Source organism: Hyperolius riggenbachi, chromosome 10 (genome assembly GCF_040937935.1).
Source record: "Hyperolius riggenbachi isolate aHypRig1 chromosome 10, aHypRig1.pri, whole genome shotgun sequence".
Taxonomy (NCBI): domain Eukaryota; kingdom Metazoa; phylum Chordata; class Amphibia; order Anura; family Hyperoliidae; genus Hyperolius; species Hyperolius riggenbachi.
The window spans coordinates 183,322,111-183,347,893 of record NC_090655.1 but is presented as its reverse complement, the minus strand read 5'-3'; the positions used below and the strand labels follow the sequence as shown (position 1 = coordinate 183,347,893).

General features: G+C 44.7%; 1 protein-coding gene across 1 annotated transcript in view; it reads right to left on the bottom strand.

Annotated features, from left to right (window-relative positions):
* LOC137534035 (sperm flagellar protein 1-like) overlaps nt 1-25,783 on the bottom strand; it is a 173,380-nt gene that overhangs the window by 95,746 nt on the left and 51,851 nt on the right. The window contains exon 6 of the mRNA XM_068255360.1: nt 7,925-8,027. Coding sequence (XP_068111461.1) covers nt 7,925-8,027 — 103 coding nt within the window. The remainder of the gene's footprint in view (nt 1-7,924; nt 8,028-25,783) is intronic.

The following is a 25,783-nucleotide window of genomic DNA, read 5'->3' as shown; positions in this document are numbered from 1 at the left end:
TTTGCGGTAGGTTTGCAAACCGGGTTTGCGAACCTAAAATCGGAGGTTCGGCCCATCTCTACACACCACATCTCAGAAGTCATTTTGGCCTACTCCTCTTTGCAGATCCTCTCCAAGTCAGTAAGGTTTTGAGGCTCCCTCCACAGATTTTCTATTGGATTAATGTCTGGAGACCACTCCATGACCTTCATGTGCTTCTATTTGAGCCACTCCTTTGTTGCCTTGGCCATGTCTTTTTGGGTCATTGCCAAATCGCACTGCTACCACAGTGCAGCAATGTAAAAGGACCTTTTCTGTCTCTTTTCATTCAAACTACCATAAACATTACAGTCTGGTCATTTCCTTGTAAGTGGGCAAATCAGGGGGATCAAATTATTATTTTCCCCACTTAAGTAGCTAATACTGCTGCATGCTAATTAATTGGCAGCTAGTAACTTTTATTTATGCATACACAGTGATACAGCCACAAGTCTTAGGCCTCCCTAGCATAAGGGCCAAGTTCACACTGGCACTTTCAGGAAAATGGAGTCATGAAAACTGCTCTGAATTCCACTCAAATGGATCAGTTTCCGTTCCGTTCAGTTGATTCAGTTCAGTTTCCCAATGACCCTCTCCCAGACCCCCATAACCAAAGTAGATTTTGCTGGCTAAAACAGTCTGTTTTTTAGCCAGTGTGTTTTTAGGATCCATTTCTCATTGCCTCCCATGCAGTGCTTCTGTTTCTGTTCCGCTGAGCTCCGCTGTCTGGAAAAATTGATACAGCACCAAACTTGCGGTCCAGTCACTGGAGCGTGGGAACATATCTGTTCAGCGGAGCGTGAGGAACATATCTGTTCGAATGGACCAATGTGAACAGATCCATAGGTTAACATTGGTCAAGCCCTAACTTTAACCACTTCACCACTGAGGGGGGTTTTACCCCTTGAGCACCAAAGCAATTTTCACCTTTAAGCGCTCCTTCCATTCTTTCGCCAATAACTTTATCACTACAATTAAATGAACTATATTTTGTTTTTTTCGCCACCAATTAGGCTTTCTTTGGGTGGTATTTAATCGAAATGCTTTTTAATGGGAAAATAAGAAAAAAAATTGAAAACAAATCATTATTTTTCAGTTTTCAGCCATTATAGTTTTGCTACCATAACTACCATGCTACCATAATTAAAATCCACATATTTTAATTGCCCATTTGTACCGTTTATTACAGCATTTAAATTATACCTCTATCACAATGTCTGTCGCCAATATTTTAATAAAGGTGAATTTTTCAGTTTTGCGTCCATCACTATTTAAAAGCCCACAATTTGATAAATAATAGAATAATAATAGACATACATATTAAAAAAGTTCAGTCCCTAAAGGTGCGTACACACGCACTACGGCAATGAATGGCAGGTCCGTTTGACCAGAGCGGATCGTTCAGAAACAGCCTTATCAGTCTGCATGACTGTACACACGCACTACTGTTGCTGCGGGAGGGTCTGATGAACCCGTCGTTCATTGCCGCAGTGCGTGTGTACTATTTAAGGTAACTATTCATGTATTTTTTTTTTTTGTCAATTTTTTTTATAATACAAAAACATGTGGGAATGTGGGAAGGAAGGAGTTAATTTTACATGTAATTCTGGGTCTGTGTCTGTGTATGAAAATCAATGTATGTAGGTGAAATTTTCGTATTTGGCCACACGATGTCCTCAGTAAAAAAACATTTATGCATCCTGTAAGCATACTATCACGCTTACAGGAAGTGAAGGGTGGATGGGAAACTTTTTTTCCTTCAGAATGACTTAGATCCAATGAATGGGAACTGCGTTCCCGTTCATTGATTTCCGGGTGACCAGGCAACGTGACTGAGCGCAGAAGCACAGACAGCGGTGGTGGCGGGATACGTATATCTACTCTCCAGGTATGTAAGTGAAGTTTGGCAGGGCGTAGATATACTGTCCCCGGGCGCCTAAGTGGCTAACCTAAAATAGCCCCAGCCTTCAAAAACCCTGTTGGTAACATTGAGCTCTAATCTAAACTACTCCTTTTGATAATCTTAGGGCCCATTCACACTTGAGCGTTTTGCCGGCGATTTTGGCAAAACACTCAAACGCTAGCGCTTTTCAAAGAGCTAGGGTAATAAAAGTTTATGGGCCCGTTCTCATTTGGGCAATTTGCACTAATCGCCGCAAATCGCCCAAAAACGCTAAACTCAAACGCGTAGCCTGCACCATTTTCAGGAGATTTCCCGGCGATTGCGTTTTAATTCTATAGAAGTGCAAAATGCGATCGCCAAAAAATCGCCTGGTGAGAATGGTGATTTTTTGGCGTTAATCGCCAAAAAACACCAGATCACAACGCCAGCAAAATCGCGAGTGTTTTGCGATCAGCAAGTGTGAATGGGCCCTTAAACCTTCTAGTAACATAGCTTTGAGGGCCCATTTCCACTATCGCGAATTCGCATGCGTTTTTCGCATGCAAATTCGCATAGCAATACAAGTGAATGGGACTGTTTCCACTTGTCAGGATTCCTTTGCGTTTTTCTGTGCAGAAAAAATTCGCATGGCAGAGCCATCAGAATTCGCATACCGCATACCGCTATGCGAATCGCATACCATGTATTTAATAGGAAATTCGCATGAGGTTTGGGTATGCAAATTTTCATGCGAATTCGCATAGAAACAATAGAAAAGCACACCAGCACTGCCATGGTTAAATTCGCATACCTTGTCATCCATGCGAATTCGCGCGAAAATTCTCATAGACCCGCATGCGAAATTCGCATCCGCATGCAAATTTTTAGTGCGGCGATTCGCACCGCACAAGTGGAAATGCAGCCTGAATGTCTTATTGTACGCCCTGCACTCCTCTCACTTTGGGTGGTATTTACATTAATTCCCCACTCACCCTTGCACCCAAATCCCAATATACATCCTCAACTCCCCTTCACTCACTTTATACAACCCTCTGCCATTCTATAGCTTGACTCAAACTATGCATGCTTCTTCAACAGCAAGCCAGGCAGAGACATTCATTATAGGAACCCATGCTGTGCACCCTTCTCCTGGTTCCCACCACCATAGTGTGCTCTTTTAACCACCCTGGCGTTCTGATTAAATCGCCAGGGTGGCTGCGGGAGGGTTTTTTTTAAATAAAAAAAAAACTATTTCATGCAGCCAACTGAAAGTTGGCTGCATGAAAGCCCACTAGAGGGCGCTCCGGAGGCGATCTTCCGATCGCCTCCGGCGGCAAGGAATAACACGGAAGGCCGCAATGAGCGGCCCTCCGTGTTTCGCTTCCCTCGTCGCCATGGCGATGAGCGGAGTGACGTCATGGACGTCAGCCGACGTCCTGACGTCTGCCGCCTCCGATCCAGCCCTTAGCGCTGGCCGGAACTGTTTGTTCCGGCTACGCTGGGCTCGGGCGGCTGGGGGGACCCTCTTTCGCCGCTGCACGCGGCGGATCGCCGCGCTGCAGCGGCGATCAGGCAGCACACGCGGCTGGCAAAGTGCCGGCTGCGTGTGCTGCTTTTTATTTCATTGAAATCGGCCCAGCAGGGCCTGAGCGGCAGCCTCTGGCGGTGTTGGACGAGCTGAGCTCGTCCAGACCGCTCAGCAGGTTAAGGTGCCCATACACTTACTCAATTTCCTGCCGATAGACAGCAGATTTGATCACTGTGATCGAATCTGCTGTGCAAGCAGTTTTAAATCAGGATGATATCATTTATTGGCTGACATCCTGACGAAGGCTGCAAGGCCGAAAGCTTGCTTATTTTTATTCATTTTTAGTTAGCCAATAAATGGTAGCATCCTGATTTAAAATTGCTTGCTTTTACTGATGGCTAAAACGGTACTGCTACTACGAATCTGCTGTAAAAATCGATACGCAAATGCTGACCAATCGAGCGATTTTCGTCCAAAATTGATCGATTGACGAACCGTCCTCGTGGAAAATTTCACTCGATCGCCAGCGGGTCGGGAGTGAGTCGATAGTAGCGGCGTTTGAATTTCCGACGACCAACGCTAGTGGCAATACATTACCTGTTCTGCCGGCGCGAGTCCCCGCTGTCCCCGCGGTCCCTTCTCCACACTGGGCTCCGGCTGGCTTCACTTACTTCCTGTCGGGGGAAGTTTAAACAGTAGAGCGCCCTCTACTGTTTAAACTTCCCCCGACAGGAAGTAAAGTGAAGCTGAAGCCCAGAGCGGAGAAGAGACATCGGAGACTGGGTGACTCGCGCCATCCGGATGAGATAACGCATGCAGGGGGCGGCGGCAGCGGCAGCTCCACAGATTGTGAATCGATTTCATAGTGAAATCGATTCAAAATCTGTTTGCAGTGTAGGCAGCCAATAGATCGCTCTTCAGATTTGATCACAGAGGGGATCTATCTGCTGGTCGATCTGGTGGTAATCGACCAGTGTATGGCTGCCTTTACTCTTGGTCCCCTTAATATTGTGTTCCCATCCCCCTCCTCATACTGTGACTCAGGCTCCTGGTGTCATCTACCTCCACCCCAACAGCATGTCCCAGACTCCTGCCTCCTACAATACCTGATGTCCTTCTCTCTCCTTTCCCATACTGTGATCATCACCAACCTTCACTGCACTAACTCAGGCGCCTGGCCTTTGGCCAACTAAACACGTCCATTTTTAAATTAATATATGAAAAAATGTCCTCTTACATATGTTGTTAACATTGCTGAGTTTATGCAGTTATTGCAGTAAAGGCAACTAAAATCCCTTTTATGAACTAGAAATGTTTAGAAAGTACCTATTTTTATACAGAGTTTTGGTTTTGTGCAGAGCCTAGCTAGGTAATACTCCCGTGGCTGGGAGGTGTCTGGAGCGCAACCGCGAGTGGCACATGCTTGAGTGCAGATGCAGCCAACCTGGCTGGTTCGCCGGCCACTGAGGAGGGGACAGCTGACAAATGGGTGCCTGCGCTGAGGGACACAGATACTTCTAGGGGCTGGAAGAAACCCCAGGCAAGTAAAGTTGCAAAACTTTACTACCCCTCATGTATCCTTTAAGTCTTTAACAGCACAGACTAAAGGCCTATACACACGGAATACATTTGTCTGTAGTTGTGAGGCAGCGACAAACAGACAAGAGACAACAGCATATTTATGGCAGCGACAATTCGAGTTCGTGACAGTTGTACACACGTGACAATAGAAAGAGTGAAGACACGATGGAAGATGTCTGCCACAGACTTCATATAGTAGTAGTACTATGGTAGCGACTCTGCTGTCTGTAGAAGACTTTCGTACACACGACAGGACACCAACAGACTAAGCAACGGTTTGTGAGACAAGTCACAAGCGATTCACCAGTTGAATAGCTCAAACATGGCTGTGTCTGCAGACAGTCTGCTGCAGCGTACACACGAACAAACTGTCTCACAAACTGTCTCTCAACACGTGTCTGTACAGACATTTGTATGCCGTGTGTATGGGCCTTAACATTGCATTTTGTTATGGGCTGCAATGCTTATAAAGAAACAAATGAAGTTCCATTTATAAATAGCCATATTTATACAGTTATTCTTGCAAATGGCAAAATGGCAGATAATAAATCGCACTTTTATACATAGCATTTCTTACTTCATGTCCGTGAATTATAGAATAATTGCTGCATATTCTCACATGAGGAAAGTTCTACTGATCAAGTGAAACTGCTAAAGCAGAACTGTAAATTCATAAAAAAAAAATAGTTTCACTTACCTGAGGCTCCCCAAAGCCCCCAGCAGCCGTCCTGTCCCACGCTGGTCCTGCACGAGCCTCCGTTCTCTCCCGCGCCGGCTTGGTTTCGTTACCGTCATCAACAGCAACTGTGCCTGCGCTCCCCCTCCTCCCTGTGCTACGCAAAGCTTTCTTCGCGTTCCCGCCCGCTATAGTGTCTAGTGCAGAATGCTATTGCATCCCTCACGGGCTTCTGTACTCCCGCGCCAGCTAATTTTGTTACCATCGACTTAAAAGTCGATGGAAACTGCGCCTGCATGCCCCAGGCTACACAAACTTTCTTCTCGTTCCAGCCCGCAATAGCATCCTGCGCTAGATGCTATAGCGGGCGGGAACGCAAAGAAAGCTTTGCGTAGCCCGAGGGGGGGGGGGGGTTAGGGGGCTGCAGGCACAGTTGCTGTTGACGACGGTAACGAAACTAGCTGACGCGGGAGAGAACGGAGGCTCGTGCAGGACCAGCGTGGGACAGGACGGCTGCTGGGGGCTTTTTTATTAATTTACAGTTCCGATGTGGGTGGGTGCTACTCAGGTAGTTATCCACCACCAGCGCGTACCTACCATAGGGATGCAGGTGCTCACAGCACCGGGTGTAGTCATGGCTAGGGGTGCCGCTGTGGTACTTAGTCACTGAATCCTTCCACCTTTGACCTTTTCTCATAGTTTGGGCAACATTCAGGAAAAAAGCAGCTGGCAGTGCATGGGACTGTACTACTTCCTGCACTAGATGTAGCACCCCTCCCCTTCCTGTCCCGCGGGCAATGTGTCTCCTCACTCTCTACACACAGCCTGTGGTGAGTAGAGATGCGAAGTTCGGATCTTTTCAATGATCCGGATGATTCGAATTGGATCATTGAAAAGATCTGGATCTTTGATCCGAATCTCTGATCATTTTACGAGGGAAGCAATCGGGGGTGAAATGACTAGCAGGACAGGAGAAGGGGAGGGGTGTGGACACACAGAGAAGGGGAGAAGATGGACAGAGGGCAGGGAGTGGACAGAGATGGGAGGTGGGACGAGCAGAGAGCAGAAATGTTTGCACACAATACCCACATGCTGCAATCATACGCTTTACATATATTTCACCTATATGTTCATCTGTATGCTCCCAACTCCTATTCCCCAAAGCATTCCCAGAAGTGAAGTGCAGCTGTATAGAGCAGTGCATGAGGATCATATTGCACAGCAATCACAGTGCCTGCAAAATTACTGAGCTGTGCTGAGCCAAAAGTGTTCTGTAGTTGTGCACAGTGAACAAATTGGAAAGACAGCCTGTAATGAGCAGCAGATTATAGCCAGTATGTGTGCTCTACACATATCTGGCAGTGGCACCATGTGCCCTTTCTCTCATCTACCTGTCCCTGCAAGCTCCCCTCCAACTCAGCGATCCATCTCTGCTCTGCTTCCACTCCGCTGCCCGCTGAGAGGGGGCGTGTCGCTCCTGGCCCCGCCCTTTTTGCGATCCGAATCACTCATTTTGATTATTCGGATGATTCGACTCACAAAAGAGATTCAGATCAAAGATCCGAATCGTTCATGATCCGGACAACACTAGTGGTGAGTAAATGTGCAGAGCAGCTGGGTGAGTAGAGAGAATGATTCCTGTACTGCAGCTGGGACATTAGCAGAGAGAGGTGGCAGGATGTGTTTAGTGCTTCAGAAGTTGCCTGTCATTAGTAGCCATGTGCACTGGCTGCTGTAATACCAGAGAACCCTGGACTATTGATTATTTATCCTGATCAGAGTAATTAATCAATAATGCAGGGCAGTTTGCTGTTGCAGAAGCCAGTGATACAGGTGCTGACAGCCAACTTCTGTAGTGAGCAGAGAAGCAAGCTCCAGGCAATTTATGCATTTGACAGTACTATTTTACCTACTTTTGGTATTTTTGCAAATTCAAAATGTTGAAAAGTTATTTTAAACAGAAGATGAAAAATTATCTCCTAGGAGAAAACTTAGGCGAAAAAGTGAATTGCATATGGCCCCGGGTGTCAAATTCCCGAGGTGCGCCACTGTTCTGTCCACCACTTTTATGCCATGTTACAGCTCCCATGTGACCATACTGTGTGTAGTGCAGCAATAGCTGCTATTTGTACTATATAATTCAATAATAACATTTATGAAGCATAATGGCAATTACAGAAGCTCTGAGCTGCAGACATGATGTCTCACAGCATGAGTTGTATAATATCCTCAGACTCACTTGTACAGTTTCCTGTAAGGCTAGTAATTCTTGCTCCTTTTCTTCCAACAACAAGCGTACACCAGTCTCCAGATGTGTGTATGGGTGTGAATTGCCATCCAGCCTGTAAGACAATGTGACAATACACTGACTTATCAATGCAACTTCCTATTTCAACCAGCAGCAGAGATAGGAACAACAGAAAAACAAAAAACAGATGGTTTACATAAATCATTCCAACCCTACATTTAACCCCTCACCCTTGTCTTACAACCATAAATCTCTTTGTCTGTGCACTTGGGTTTGACCTGTGAGTGTGAGATGCTTTTGCTGACTAAACAACATTATTTGTACAGAGCAATTGAGGTCGGAGCAGAATGGACGTTGAAGTCCCCCCCCCCCCCCCCCCCCCACTACAGATTACAAGACTACTTGTGGTTTGAAGTGGTGATTTAGCTGCAGAATTGTTTTTATGTTTTGCTGAAGGATTTGTTCTGCTTTTTGTTATACAATGCATATTTATGTTTTCCAAATGTTCTATCATTAAAATGCTGGCCTTGTGAGCTTGATAAGTGCTTTTGAATGTTTTTGTAATGGGTGAATAAGAGCAAGATCAGTCTAAGAACATTAAAAGTGAATACCAAATAAGCATAAAAAACATAATTTCATTTGCTTTTGTGTTCATTAACGCAATCTTGTAGAGAATCGCATGACAGTAAAGTGGTGGCAAAGCTGTACACTATACTGCATTGCCACCTATTAAAGGGAACTTAGCACAGAAAAAAAAATCAACATTGAACCTCCCCATAAGGGAGGTATGTTATGCTGTATTCACACCATACAATTTTTTGGCAGATTTACCTGCCGGATCAATTATTTCCAGCATGTCCGATCTGAGGATTGATCATTTTTTGAGCGATTTTCAAATCGATTTCTGTTTGCTTCTATGGAAAACAATCAGAAAATCGCTAAAAAAAAAAGATCGATCCTCAGATCGGACATGTTGGAAATAATCGATCTGGCAAGTAAATCTGCCAAAAAATTGTATGGTGTGGATCCAGCATGACACTGAATGCGGGGGATGGGTGCAGGTTTAGGGGAGTGTGATTGGCTACCTACGTGGAGGCTCCTCGTGTAGCACCCTGTTCCTGTGATGGTCGCCATCGTGTCTGCAGCTGGCCGCACTTCAAAGGATCGCGTCTGAAGTCAATGCATACTGGGAGTTGTATGCCGCAATGCATGCCGGAAGCTGTAGTATGTACATCTTTCCAGCCAGTAGCAAGCTTCAGATGCAGGTCCATTGAAATCCAGCTGGCTGCTGCTCGGCCAGCTTTCTACCAGGTGAATCAACTCGGCCAAGCAATGTGCGATACCTTTGTTGGCGCCACTCGCCCTGCTCACCATCTAACATTATATCGGTGCTGTTCCATTGGTAAGTAGGGAGGCTGGCATTTTACTATTTTGGCAGCTACCATTCAGGAAATGCTTTTGAAAACAAAGAAAATCCTAAAAATTTCCCATAAGGACATGGACTAGTCCAAAACCTGTTGTTTCTGTCAGATCTGCAACAATCTGCTCATTGGAAAGAGACAATATTCCATCCTGATTTTGCTTGACCTCTCAGCAGCTTTTGACACAGCTGATGATGACAGGTTACAAAAGTACTATGGCATAAATGGCTTAAAGTGTACCTGAAATGGAGCCACAAGAATAAAATATACATACGTGGGGCTTCCTCCAACCCCTTCGGGTTGATCGCTCCCACCCTGTCCTCTTCTGACTGCCATTCACCCGCTACTGGCCCTGGAAAATCCGTCAGTCGGAGCCAGTTAGCGAATGCGCAGTCCAGCCAGGCACGATCCGGGAGTGTGCGCAGGGCTGAGCCGCACATGGCCCAGGACCAGAGGACTTTCCGGGGCCAATTGCAGGTGTACAGGAAAACAGAAGGGGACAGTGTGGGAGCGATCAGGCCAGAGGGGGCTGGAGGAAGCCCCAGGTATGTATATTTTATTCCTGTGGCCCCATCTCAGGGTCTCTTTATTTCTCCAGTGGTTCAACTCCTTCCTGACGTAAGAACACAAAGGGTATCCTTGGGGCCTTTCCTCTCCAACCCTTTACCACTAAAATGTGGTGTCCCCCAAGGGCATCATACTATCCCCTTTGATGTTCACCATAAACATGGCCTGACATATCATTGTTATGCTGATGACACCCAGCTATATTTATCATTCAAACCTACACAGGATGCATGCAGCTCTGACTTGGGCTAAATATGCTGACATTTTGCTTTATTATTGTTGGTGGTGGGATTGTTATTATTGTTCGTACACTTTTGCACTGTAAATATTTGGAATAGTGGGGGTGTCTTGACACCCTAGAGAAAAATTACAGGAAACAAACCGGGAGCCCAGTAGTGCAATATGTTTGAGTACAGTATTTGTAATGGAAAAGGAAATAGATGTTCTACTCACAAAGGCGGGTTGCAGACGGGGGAACCAACCACAGAAGGCAGGTGGAGACAATAAACCCGACTCCACTCGGGGTGGTCCAGAGGGACCTGGATGCGGTCGCTCTCCTAGCTAAAAGTGACAGGTTTCCACTGTGGTGGGGACCACTTGTGGTCCGTCTCAACCCCACCCACAGACTCTGTTGGGGGATGTTTAAGAAGCACAATATGGGGAAGAGGTGCCCGGGTGTATGTATAAAACTATTTAGCAACAGAATAAAATGGAAACAGGTTGAGATTGCTTACCTCAGTAACGAAAACATTTGTATAAACAAAGAGTTTTTATTTTGCACAGGCAATCTGAGCCCGCTTCCTCAGGCCAATATAAGTGCCAATTGAAAAAAGCCATCCAGAATAGGGAACCTCTCTATACACCGTTGTTTCCATTCTGTGAAACATTGCTTTCAATTTTGATCCAATAGATTTTTTTCCATACAACCTACCATACACTATACAATTTGATATCCAATCAACCAGATTTTTCCAGTACATCCAATCAGATTTGTATAGAAAAAACTGAATAATAGTTTGTTTTTTCTTGCCTTTTCCGGAACGTAAAAAAAGCAAAATTGTATGGTGAACACATCATATGTTATTAATAGGATCCATTCAAACTGTAAGTCGGACCGCGAACGCAATGCGCATGGACTGGACCACAAATGCAAAATCACGACCTGTTGCATTTCTGCAACTGTATCGTAATTATGCAACAAATGCTGCAAATCGGATGCAATGGAAGACTATGAGAACAGACAGTTTCTGCTTCCACTGGACTACTCTCCGCATGCAAAACGCCAACTTACCTGTCCCATGAAGTCAGTTCCCCTGCTGTTGACACCTGCCGTTCGGTCCAAAGCAGATCAGAGCTTAGCAGAGGCATAGGGCACCCCCACTGTTTTTCAAAAAAGGGAAAGTTCTCAATGGTTCATTCTGGACTAATGAGAATGCTCCCTGTTGCTAGGTTACCCAGTTGATACCCTATTAGGTACCCTATTGGACTCCCTGGTGATTTTTTACAATCCAACAGGGAGCCCAATACTTCTGGCAGGCTCTGATCAGTTTTGGGAGGAGGGTTGGAAAGCATGGTGGATGAAGTAGATGGGTGGCAATGAGAACAGAGTGGTTGCAAAACGGCAGGTATGTCAACAATGTGGCACGGACGCCAGCGTATCTTGAGATGTTGCGCTTACCACACCATTTCTGCATCTGCTGCATTTCGGTTGCAGTGTGAAACGGGCCTATGTCTAAAGGTGCGTACACACATGCGACTATAGTCGTTTGTAACGATCGTTCCCCGATCTTTACCAACGACGATCGTTACAAAAAACGAACCACCGACTATTAAGGCAAACGACGAACGAGCCAAATCGCTACAAAAGATAGTTCTGTCTCGGCGGATTTTAACCAACGACGATCGTTTGCAAAAGTAGTACATCGTTGGAAACGATCGTTCGTACTAGGCTTGACATGCGCATTTCACAATTTCTCCATGGAACTTCTCATTTTTATGCGCAGGCGCAATAGTTGCTTTCTGTGATGTAACGTTCGTTCTAACGATCAGATCGTTACACACATTTTAAAACTACCTTTACTTAGGTCGTTCTTTCATCAATTAAAAGTTCGTTCGTCGTTCTTAACGAACGATCGTTGTCGCATGTGTGTACGTAGCATTACCCTAAGCGACCCCCTAATCTATGCCTAACCCTAACTGACCCCCTCCCCCAAAACTATTATCTAACCATAGCTAAACTACGACTACAGGTAGTTTAGGTGCCCCCATAGGCAGCAAAGTAAATAGCATACCTCCCAACTTTTTGAGATGAGAAAGAGGGACACTTAAGCCACACCCCTGACCACGCTCCCTAGTCACGCATACCATAAAGATGTCATAAGAAAAATATTTTGTTTAATAATTAAAACCACACTGGTCCTTTCTATCCTGGTTCATTTTCCTTCATATTAACATTTTAAAATTAGTCATACATCAATTTAAAGGATGGGAATGAAGTTTAGAGTCAATCAAACCCATTTTTAGTAGAGAAATATATATACAGTGGTGTGAAAAACTATTTGCCCCCTTCCTGATTTCTTATTCTTTTGCATGTTTGTCACACTTAAATGTTTCTGCTCATCAAAAACCATTAACTATTAGTCAAAGATAACATAATTGAACACAAAATGCAGTTTTAAGTGATGGTTTTTATTATTTAGTGAGGAGAAAAACTCCAAATATACATGGCCCTGTGTGAAAAAGTGATTGCCCCCCCTTGTTAAAAAATAACTTAACTGTGGTTTATCACACCTGACTTCAATTTCTGTAGTCACCCCCAGTCCTGATTACTGCCACGCCTGTTTCAATCAAGAAATCACTTAAATAGGAGCTATCTGACACAGAGAAGTAGACCAAAAGCACCTCAAAAGCTAGACATCATGCCAAGATCCAAAGAAATTCAGAAACAAATGAGAACAAAAGTACTGTAATTGAGATCTATCAGTCTGGTAAAGGTTATAAAGCCATTTCTAAAGCTTTGGGACTCCAGCAAACCACAGTGAGAGCCATTATCCACAAATGGCAAAAACATGGAACAGTGATGAACCTTCCCAGGAGTGGCCGGCCGACCAAAATTACCCCAAGAGCGCAGAGAAAACTCATCTGAGAGGCCACAAAAGACCCCAGGACAACATCTAAAGAACTGCAGGCCTCACTTGCCTCAATTAAAGTCAGTGTTCACGACTCCACCATAAGAAAGAGACTGGGCAAAAACGGCCTGCATGGCAGATATCCAAACAACAAACAAACAAACACAGAACATTTATATCGCGCTTTTCTCCTGGCGGACTCAAAGCGCCAGAGCTGCAGCCACTAGGACGCGCTCTATAGGCAGTAGCAGTGTTAAGGAGTCTTGCCCAAGGTCTCCTACTGAATAGGTGCTGGCTTACTGAACAGGCAGAGCCGAGATTCGAACTCAGGTCTCCTGTGTCAGAGGCAGAGCCCTTAACCATTATACTATCCAGGCGCAAACCACTTTTAAGCAAAATGAACATTAAGGCTCGTCTCAATTTTGCTAAAAAAACATCTCAATGATTGCCAACACTTTGGGGAAAATAACTTGTGGACTGACGAGACAAAAGTTGAACTTTTTGGAAGGTGCGTGTCCCAATACATCTGGCGTAGAAGTAACACAGCATTTCAGCAAAAGAACATCATACCAACAGTAAAATATGGTGGTGGTAGTGTGATGGTCTGGGGTTGTTTTGCTGCTTCAGGACCTGGAAGGCTTGCTGTGATAGATGGAACCATAAATTCTACTGTCTACCAAAAAATCCTGAAGGAGAATGTTCGGCCATCTGTTCGTCAACTCAAGCTGAAGCGATCTTGGGTGCTGCAGCAGGACAATGACCCAATACACACCAGCAAATCCACCTCTAAATGGCTGAAGAAAAACAAAATGAAGACTTTGGAGTGGCCTAGTCAAAGTCCTGACCTGAATCCTATTGAGATGTTGTGGCATGACCTTAAAAAGGCAGTTCATGCTAGAAAACCCTCAAATAAAGCTGAATTACAACAATTCTGCAAAGATGAGGGGGCCAAAATTCCTCCAGAGCGCTGTAAAAGACTCGTTGCAAGTTATCGCAAACGCTTGATTGCAGTTATTGCTGCTAAGGGTGGCCCAACCAGTTATTAGGTTCAGGGGGCAATTTCTTTTTCACACAGGGCCATGTAGATTTTTAGTTTCTTTTCTCACTAAATAATAAAAACCATCATTTAAAACTGCATTTTGTGTTCAATTATATTATCTTTGACTAATAGTTAACGGTTTTTGATGAGCAGAAACATTTAAGTGTGACAAACATGCAAAAGAATAAGAAATCAGGAAGGGGGCAAATAGTTTTTCACACCACTGTATTTACATAGAATGAGGGACAAAGTCCTGAAAGAGGGACAAATGAGTAGAAAAGAGGGACAGGGCTCCCAAAGGGGGACTGTCCCTCCAAAAGAGGGATAGTTGGGAGCTATGAAATAGCCAGTATTATCGGCTGCAAGTGGTAATTTGGGCTTTCCGACCACTATATGCAGCTGCAGTTTTTATAGTGGGTTGCCCCAGATCAATTTATTTTATGGAGTGCTTCCGACACTCAAATGACCACTTATAGCTGATAATTGCAGCCACTTACTTTGGCACCTTCAGTGCTTCCAAATTACTGCAGTGCCTCTGTCACCCAAATTAACTGCTTCACATTAAATGCCTCTACAGGTCAATGTGATCTCCCACTGTACATCACAGAGGCGCCAGGCTATGTACCGGACCGTATTGGTGATATGCTCCTATTTATTGCCTGAGGAAGTGGGATATACCCGCGAAACGCGTTGCACCTTGTTCGGAGTATGTAAATAAACTGATTTTTGCTTAAAACAGCAATTTTTGTGTCTGTTTTGGAGGGGTAAGTCCACCGCTACCTACTTCATTTATCCATTTTAAAGAAATATTGTTTTTACCCTGTTGGCGCCTCTGTACTACTTTTTGCAGTTGTTTCCACCCCTGGTGGAGGGGAATTCTTCTTTTTTCCCGATCTACAGAGAGCGACTTCTTAATCCTGAGTGGGGACAGGTCTAATCTCCTCACCTGCCTTCATAGTGGTTACCTGGACGGTAACCCTTGTTTGTGAGTATAACCTACCTATACTTACCTTCCATACCCAACTTACAGTACATACTACACTATATTGGGCTCTCGGCGTCTTCCCTTATATTTTGTACATGCAGTATGTGTCATCTGGATGCTCTTGGAGGGGAAAAAAAGCTGACAACCCGCAAGCAATAGATGTCCAGAAACTCACTGAATTCCAGATATATAAAAAGAAAAAAAAATGTATTGGCCAATCAACATACACATGTAATAGCTACATTTTAATTTAAATGTAGTAATAATTGTCATCCCACGTATGTTAAATCCTATTTAGCGTATGTTTGAATATTTTTTCTTCTCTGATGTTAATGTTTAACATGACAGTTGCTTTGTTATTGTGAATAACTAAATAATCAAGAATGTTGCTTTATAGAAAGATCTCTTGCACATGGGAAAGTGAACTAAGAAAAGCAAAGAAATGCTTTAACTCCTGACCTCTGTTTCCTGTGTCTGGTCTGGGAGTAAGAACCTCCATCTGTGAGTGGCCTGCAGTGCATTAGTACTATTATTATTATCTACAGAGGTCTGAGAGCATCTACCTTCTGTTCACTAGGTTACATTTAATCAGATAATTTTTTCTTTCCATTTGAAAGACAGAAACCTCTAGGGCCCTTTTACACTTACGACGTTGCATCTCTGTGCGCAGAGCCGGGACAAGGTCCTCCAGCACCCAAGGCTGAGACACCAAAGTGCGCCCCTCCATCCCACCCACCTCAGTCATCACATAGATTGCTATAACAGTAAGAGGCGCCCCAGGGCCCCCAACATCACTAGTTATCTTTCTTGCAGTCACTGCCATGTATCCCCTTTTCTTATTTCTCTCTGCATCAAACACAAAAGGGGAATGATAGCTGAGTGAGCTGTGCACCTCCTCCTACACTGCGCCCTGAGGCTGGAGCCCCCCTCGCCTTTGCCTTGGCACGGCCCTGGCTGTGCGGTAAGGGCAATAAAAGTCTATGGAGACTTTTATACTTTCTTGATGCGTAGAGCCAGAAGTAGTAAATTCACCCCAATCCCGCCGCAAAGTCATCCGTGTGGTAATGCACGGATTATGCAGTAATGCAAGTCTATGGAAACGCAGTAAGTGTAAATTATGGAGAAAAGTGCAACGCAACAATCATGAGCGGACCGTCAGGAATACCAGTGACGTATTTCCTGTCCCACAGGAAGTATATCACTGAACGGGGGCGCGCCTATGTATATGACCCTGTTGGCAGTGGCACACTCTGCCACAGGGTCATAGGATGTGCAGATTTGTGTGATGATCCTGTTGCAGGCTTAATGAAAAGCCTACCTCTGGCTCAAAACAAAAAAATATGCTGGGGCATGTAAAGACATTATTTCTGTGTATTATTGTATTAATATTAGTATACTAATTAGTATTAGTATATAGCGCCAACATCTTCCGCAGCACTGTACAGAGTATATTGTCTTGTCGCTTAACTACTTAAGGTCCGTGGTGATTAAAATCTACGCCCTGTTTTGGTGGTCACCTGGCTGGCAGGGCGTAATTACAATCACCGCCCACATCGTGCATCCGCCGTTTCCGTCGCTCCCCGACGATCACGCCGCTCAAACCCGACGTCTCTTGCCGCAGCTCACTGGCTCTGTCTGTCTCTATGATGGCAGAGCCATGTGAATCAGTCAGGAGCCGATTTCATTGGCTCCTGGCCATGTCTATCAATGTAAGCCGCTCCCATTGGCTTACATTGATAGACACGGCCAGGAGCCAATGAAAGCGGCTCCTGACCGGCTCGTGCGCTGGTTAAAATTAACTTGCGCTGGCGAGCGCGTTACATTAGTGAATCTGCCTCTTAGACACTTACCTCAGTAGAGGAAAGCCTCAGGATAATCCAGAAGCTTACCCCGTTGTATGTCAAGAGTGTCCCAACATTTGACAATCATTAAACCTCCATTGGCAAAAGCAACCAATCCTCTTTCTGCGGACCTTGTCTTAATGCTTTAAGCAAAACTAAACTTTTGGGAGTACATATTGCAGCGTCGCGGATGAACTGGGTGTTGGGTGGTGCCGTTAAACAGTAAAATATTGGAAATTTAAATTACCAATACTGTATGTTACTATGCACTACCTGGCAACTTACTTAACCTAAACCCTTCCATGTATGTGCCTAACCCCCCTACCTAGTGCCTAACCATAACCAGCCCTCCCCCCGTAGGTGCCTAACCATAACCCCACCACCTAATGCTAAACCTTAACCCCAGGCAACCAAGTGACCAAAAGTTGGAGCCGATCGGCTAAAATCATTGAATACATCATGGTGCCCAAATGATCGTCTGCGCCCCCGATTACTGTAAAATAGCACAGGCGTCTATTAGATGCCTTCCAATTATGGCGCCCAAATAACCTGCTCTGGACTTTTAGTGCCCCCTATGACTATGGTAGAGATTAGATTGTGTGCTCCTCTTAAAGGGATACTGTAGGGGGGTCGGGGGAAAATGAGTTGAAGTTACCCGGGGCTTCTAATGGCCCCCCACAGACATCCTGTGCCTGCGCAGCCACTCACCGATGCTCCGGCCCCGCCTCCGGTTCACTTCTGGAATTTCTGACTTTAAAGTCAGAAAACCACTGCGCCTGCATTGCCGTGTCCTCGCTTCCGCTGATGGCACCAGGAGCGTACTGCGCAGACCAAAGATCATACTGGGCTTGTGCAATACACTCCTGTTGACATCAGCGGGAGCGACGATGCAGCTGCGCAGGCGGAGTGGTTTTCAGACTTTAAAGTCTGAAATTCCAGAAGTGAACCGGAGGCGGGGCCGGAGCATCGGTGAGTGGCTACGCGGGTACAGGATGTCTGCAGGGGGCCATTAGAAGCCCCGGGTAACTTCAACTCATTCTCCCCCGACCCCCCTACTGTATCCCTTTAAGACAGTCAGTAACATAACTATGTACTCTGTGACATACTGCAGAAGATGTCAGTGCTATATAAATACACAACAATAATATGGTAGGACATTGGACTAATAATAATATGGTATGACATTAGAGTATGACTATGGTAGGATTCGATTATGAGCTCCTCTGAGGACAGTCAGTGACAGGACTATATACTCTGTAATGTGCTGCAGGAGATGTCAGTGCTATATAAATATATAATGATAATATGGTAGGACATTAGGATAAGACAGGGTTACGTGAAAGTCACCAAAAGAGAAATTACTTTTGAATAGAAGTCAGGTGGTCAGACTCAGCCTGGTGGTGGATGCATGTAAAAGAGCCAGCAATGCAGGTTTAGGCTGGATGATTATGAAGTCCCAGAACTACAGCATTAGAAGATGGGGGCAGAGCTTCAGCCGTGTAATTATAATAATAATAATATGGTAGGACATTAGACCATTGTAGGATTAGATAGTGAGCTCCTCTGAGGACAGTCAGTGACATGACTATGTACTCTGTAAAGTACAGTACTAGAAGAAAAAGAAAAAGACAAACGGGAGCCCAAATAGTGCAGTATGTCACAAGTATTGAGTATCAAAAGCACTTCTGAAAAAGGGTACTCACAAAGGTGGGTTGCGCTAGAGGCAACCGACCACTTCAGGCACGTGGAGTGTATTACACCTGACTCCACTCAGGTCTGCCAGCGGTCCTGGACTCGGTCGCTCTCTTAGCAAAAAAACTTTGCGCACCCAAAACAGGTGCGCAAGGCCCCCCTCCTGAATAGGTGGGGGGAGTAGGTTACAGCAAAGGAAAAGAGGCACCCGAGTCTGGCATATAGACGGCTCTGGCACATTTGACTGGCCTGAGGAAGTGGGCATAGTCCCACGAAACGCGTTACCTGTGCTTAATTATCCACTAAACTTCCTTAATTAAGTTAGTTTGTCGTCTATGAGGTAAGCCACCTCAACCTTCTTTATTTTATTGATTTTAAAGTGTTTTATATATATATATTGGGCGCCTCTTTTCCTTTGCTGTACTCTGTAAAGTGCTGCAGGAGATGTCAGTGCTATATAAATACATAATAATAATTATATGATAGGACTTTAGACTATAGTAGGATTAGATTGTGAGCTCCTCTGAGGACAGTCAGTGACACGACTATGTGGATGGATAGTGTAAAGGTTACAGGCTCTGCCTCTGACACAGGAGACCTGGGTTTCAAATTTCATCTCTTCCTGTTCAGTAAGCCAGCACCTATTCAGTAGGAGACCTTGGGCAAGACTTCCTAACACTGCTACTTCCCATAGAGCGCATCCTAGCGGCTGCAGCTCTGGCGCTTTCATTCCGGCAGGTGAAAAGCATGATATAAATTTTCTGTGTCTGTCTTTGTCTACACTGTAAAGTGCTGCAGAAGATGTTAGTGCTATATAAATACATAATAGTATGGTAGGACATTAGACTATGGGCTTGATTCACTAAATGTAGTGCACCGCAGCAGTACGAGTTAAAGGACAACTGAATTGAGAAGATTATGGAGGCTGCCATATTGATTTCCTTTTAAACTATGCCAGTTGCCTGTCAGCCCTGCTGATCTATTTTGGCCGCAGCAGTGTCTGAATAACATCAGAGACAAGCATGCAGCTAATCTTGTCTGATCTGACAATAATGTCAGAAAACCCTGATCTGCTGCATGCTTGGGTCTATGGCTAAACATATTAGAGGCAGAGGAACAGCAGGATAGCCAAGCAACGGGTACTGTTTAAAAGGAAAATAAATATGGCAGCCTCTTGTTACAGTTGTCTTTTAAATGAACTTATGTGCCCTAATGTCAGCAATGCAACTTAATTACAGAGCGGGCCCGCTACAGCAGTGTAGCATGCACTCCTTAGCAACGGCTGCTCGTTGTGATAGCGACGGCCGCTATTACATTAATTGATTTGTAGTGGCCATCACTATCGCGCGGGACTTCACAACGATCGACCGTTGTTGAGAAGCACACGCTACACTGCCTGTATCGTGCCCGCTGCTTAATTAGGTCACGCTGCTTACATTAGGATGCGTAAGTTCATTTAACTTGTGCTGCTGCAGTAGTATGACTATGGTAGATTTAGATAGTGATCTCCTCTGAGGACAGTCAGTGACAGGACTATGTACTCTGTAATGTGCTGCAGGAGATGTCAGTGCTATATAAATATATAATAATAATATGGTAGGACATTAGGATAGGACTGGGTTACGTGAAGGTCATCAAAAGGGAACTTACTTTTTGAATAGAAGTCAGGTGGTCAGACTCAGCCTGTTGGTGGATGCATGTAAAACAGCCAGCAATGCAGGTTTAGGGTGGATGATTATGAAGTCCCAGAACTACGGCATTAGAAGATGGGGGGGGGGAGAACAGAAGAAACACTAGCAATGCATACTATTAGGCTAATATGCATTGCTATTGTTGCTAAGCCTGACTTGCATCTGTTGCACCCCCCTCCTCCGCCTGTCTGTGAATTCACCCTGATAGCCTTGGATGAACCATTAATTAAAGGGGGGCTCTGGGCAAAGCAGCTTTTATATGCTTCCTTCCTGGCTTAGCAGCTTGCTGAATATGCTGCTGAAGGACGCATAAAAGCTGCCTCTGCTCTGTGCATCATCTGATGTCCTCTCTTCTTACTCTGCTGAGCAGTGACTCTGCCCCCCCCCCCCCCCCCCCTTCTGCACACATAGACTTGTCCTGCTGCCCAGCCTGCCCACTGGGCTTGTGGACTGGGCGTGAGTACAAAAAAAAAAAAAGGTGGATGCGTTGAGCACACTTATCAGAGCGCGCCAGGGACATATGTTCCCCCATGCCCCACCCTACACCTCTGCCAGGCAAGAAGTCCTGTGTCACCCCCCACAAAAGAAAAAAAAAACATGCACACACTAAAGAATATATGAACCATGTGGCGTATAAGGTGTATGCTTAAAGAGAACCCAAGGCGGGTTTGCTAAATCTTAACAGGACACAGAGGCATGTTCTCTGCGCAAGTATTTCTGGCTCGCGACCTAGCTTCAGCTTGGAAGAAGCTTATAGAGGCGGGGAGCGAGAGGACAGAGGCAGGAGCCGTGCAATGGAAGAGGCGGGGGAGGCGCAGGGTGATTGACACATGCCAGGTAAACAGCAGGCTAGTGACAAGCAGATTGCCGCTAGCATGTCACTATTTTACAGGGGGGACAGCAGAGCCCAGGGGGGCACAGAGGCATTCATTGTGCAGAGAACATGCCTCTGTGTCCTATTAAGATTTAGTAAATCCGCCTCGGGTTCTCTTTTTTTTTTTTCAACTGAATCATTTTATATTGTCGTGGAGAGGAGATGCCTCTTTCTAGCACTTTATTCCCGTTGTGTCCTCAGGATTTGTGCAATCTTCGGTATGCATGTGGAACTGACGCGTTTCGGTGCATGTTCTTGTAGATCTTCCCCATGCTCTCTTCAAAGATGAGCCGGTGACTCTTCCCCTTGTATTCGGAGGCCCTGTTACTCCAGAACTCCCCATCGTCCAGGTGAACAGACTTATCTCATGTGTATGGGAGGCTGCTGTAACGGGAGACACTCTGTTTCCATTACTTCTAGAATGTGGCTCCTCCCACGGGTCGATTTTGTCAAAGTTTAGCTTCTGTTCAGCGCTGTGTGTTCTCAGTATACTTCTGACTCGTGAATGGATCTCCTCCCAATTCACTGAAGCTTGGTGGTCAGACTGGAACCTTTCCCTGAGAGAAGAGCGGCTCAGCACGGGGCTGGAGGGGCGTCTATGCGCATAAGATGGAACGGACCTGGGGACTGAACCCCCGTAGGGAGACACAGTTCCATATTCCACCTCTAAAGGCGCCGGGTCATTTAAACTGTCCAAGGACATCTGAAGTTCATCAATGTGCATCCTTCTGGAGTCCCTGCTGGGTCTGAAGCTGTCCAATGACAGACTGCCGTGTGCAACTTGGGGACAGAAGGAGGCAAAGTGGGACTGAGAGCGGCACAGAGGGACAGAAAGAGGCACAGGGAGACAGAAGGCGGTACAAAGGGGGACAACAGGAGGCACAGGAGGACAGAAGAGGCAGAGGGGGACTGAAGGATGCACAGGAGGACAGAAGGAGACGCAAAGGGGCACAGAGGAAGGCACAGGGGCACAGCGGTGGCACATGGGGGCCTGAAGGAAGCACATGGAGGCACAGGGGGACTGAAAGAGGCACAGGTGTGCAAATGTGCAAATTTATCATGCAGGATGTCAGTTTTTTTCTGCGCGTGAAAAACGCATTAAGTGTGAACTAGCTCATTGATTAACATGAGTTCTCAGCTTAAATCAGTTTTTCTGTACAGAAAATGCGTACGAAAAAAAGTCAAGTGTGTCTCCTGCCTTAATGATAATAGTAAGCAATTGGATTTCAACCCAGCTACATTGAAAGCCTATTTCTGTGACTGTGAATGCACTTTTGAAGCACACTGTTTCATTAAAAACCTGCTTCAAGGATTTGCTACCAGCTGCAGGCAGTGTTCACACCACATATAGACGTGGCTATTCACTATATATCACGGCTCTAGCAATCTAGCAGAGATTAATGATTTTCCCCAAAGGCGGGAAAAAGAAAATGATGATACTTTTGAAGTCAGCATGCTATACTGTTATCTGGGACAAATAAGTATAATTCAACTGAATATTTTTTAATGTACAAGTAATGGAATTAGCAGAGCTGAACCAGAGATTTGCATGATCAGATATGGGAGCGTCACTTAAAGCGTAATATAACCCTGCATTTCAACTTTGCTCTAAAACATTATTTACAGTATATTATATGCAACCAGCATTTTTTTTTTTTTACTAGACCAGCATTGGAAGGGTTACACAGGGCTTTAAAGTTCCTTTAGATTTCTGCAGACGCATCCCCTTTGAAAAGAGATACATTTTGTTTACAGAAATGTATCTAAGTGTTGAATGACTCATCTCTCTGACTGAGAAGGAGCTTGGAGGACTGCCAAAGAGTGTGTAACTGTTTATCAATAGATACATAGAATGTAACAATCTGAACTTCTGCATATCTCTCCATGGAACTTGAAACGTCTGTGTTTAACCCTTCCAATGCTGGTCTAGTAAAAAAAAAATGCTTTTTGCATATAATATGCTGTAAATAATATTTTAGAGCAAAGTTGAAATGCAGGGTTATATTCCGCTTTTTAACTTCAATTAACTAGCTGCTAGATTAGTTAGTTTTGGTTCAACTCTGATAACTCTGTTTCGTGTAGATTTTAAAAAAAAATACATTTGATCAAAATTTTCCATCAACTGTAATCTGAGATATGAATATTGTGGGTACTGCTACCCATTGAAAATTCTCTTCACAATAGGCCTACTTACATTCAAATCTCTATACAAGTTAGGCTCAGGCAAATTTCTCACAACCTTAGTTCAACAGGATCTAATAACATTGTCAACCCCAGAGTCTACATCAAAATCTTAGGAGCCAGAGATTTCTGTCATGCTGCCCTTACCCTTTAGATCTCATTACTACAAGGAAACAGACAGTTCCAACCCTGGAGATATTTAATACTAAACTGAAAAGCCATCTGTTTAGTTTGGCATTTATGAACACATAATTTTTCTCTGTTACGCCCCTTCCTCAATTGTGTGTCACTAACACACAATGATGCAATTTGCAGGGACTTCAGAAGTGCATAGACTGTACTGAGGCTTCTACTGAGGACTGAGACTTCTATCCATGCATTCTGATTCACAGTTGAATGTATGATTGCAGACAAAAATAAGCATTATAATACATGGAAATCACATCCGCATGAGGGATAATGGATAATAGCAAAGCAAGTGGTGTGCGTTGCAATGGCCAACTGTCCTGGAGAAAAGGCTTTACACATTCTATCCTGCAACAATGTATTGTTTTGAGACATATCTATGTGCTTTGAGTCATATGGGAGAGAGAAGCGCTTTACAAACGTTATTGTTTTTTTTCTTGCTTAGAAGACTTGGGACTCCGAGCTTAAATAAAAACAAAATTGGTACTCACCTGGGGCTTTCTGCAGCCCACCGTAGGTCGGGAGGTCCCACGGCATCCATCTGGCTCTTCTCCCTGGCCAGAAATGGCTCCCTGGCGGCTCCTGGCGACACTGGGCCCAAGTGTTGGGCACCTTCTTCCTGAAACGTCACATCTGTCGTCACCACGCCGGCCGCCTTGTGTCATCACTGCAGCTGGCGTGACAGTACTGCGCATGCGGCCGGTGTGGTGACGACAGACGTAACGTTTCAGGAAGAAGGAGCCCGACACTCGGGCCCAGTGTCGCCGGGAGCCGCCTGGGAGCCATTTCTGGCCAGGCCCTGGGAGAAGAGCCAGATGGATGCCGTGGGACCTCCCGACCTACGGTGGGCTGCAGAAAGCCCAGGTGAGTACCAATTTCGTTTTAGAGCTCGGAGACCCTTTAAAGAAAACCTGAACTGAAAATGAAAAGTCAAAATAAGCATACACAAGTCATACTTACCTTCCAGGTAGTCTACTCCTCAGTGTCTTTCTCCTGTCCTGCGTCCTGTTTGTTCACTGTGATCAAAGGAATTTTCCGTCCTCCATTTTGAAAATGGCCATTACCCATAACTACTTTCTGGTCAGCACACAGTTAAACTGTAACATCGCTCACTTGAGCCATAGGGAAACCTGGACATTACCTGATACATCAGTTTTCCTCTTAACTGATAAATAACTGACAGCAACTGATATATTTCAGATCTGACAAAATATTGTCAGAACTGGAAGGGATTATTGTCAGAAGAAAATGGTGAGCTTCTGAGAGGAACTGATGGCAAGGTAATTATGTAATGTTCATTTGAAGCTACCTCATGTGTTTATTTTAAATATTTTTACTCAGTACAGGTTCTCTTTAAGAAAACACAAATTGTGTTAGTCATCAGTTAAGTCAAAAAGTTTGGAATTTGTATGATACTATCGTATACTTAAACCTTTTTTCAGACTCTACATCCTGTGTACTGAACACACTATTAAAAGCCCAACTTATACACATTTGGACATCAATCGGGAGCACAGATACTTTCTTTTTCCATTACTATAAATCAATGTGATTGAAATGTACCGTATTTAATACAACTGAACATCAAGACATCTGAATTACATTGATTTGTATTAGCAAAAAATATCTGTACCTCCTTCTGATGTCCATACAGGATTCTCATGTAATTTATAGGATTTTGTTCGATATACAGGATGGGAGACTAAAGAAGGTATTACTGAAAGCTTACTTTTCAAATCTTTTAAAGTTAGCCAATAAATGGTATCATTCTGATTTAAAACTTTCTAAGAAAACACAGAGAGGATTTTTCAAGCAAGACCGTAAATACTCTGTTGTTTAAATAACCCAAATCAAGCTGCTACTTGTGTATCAAATGATTTGCGATGGTTTTACTTCTGCCTTTCCAGGCTCAGCACCTGTAATCCACTGCCAGGGAAATGTAAACATGGGAGGCAGATATATGACACAAAGCAGCCACACTTTTAAGAAGCACTTTGTGGAGGGTGTTGTTTTATTGCTGAGCTACTCTCAAGATTTATGAACCAAGCACTTTGCTCCTGTTTTATACTTCTTGCTGTACTTCAATATAAAGCTCCATACTCACCACCCGACTGGTCCAGGGACGTCCCCTTGACGACAGTCATTCAGCGATGCCTCTTCCTGTCAGCGGGTATGCACAACGGCACGTGACATTATACATCGTGACCGAACAAGACTTCAAGCGATCACGGTACTTTGTGCAGGA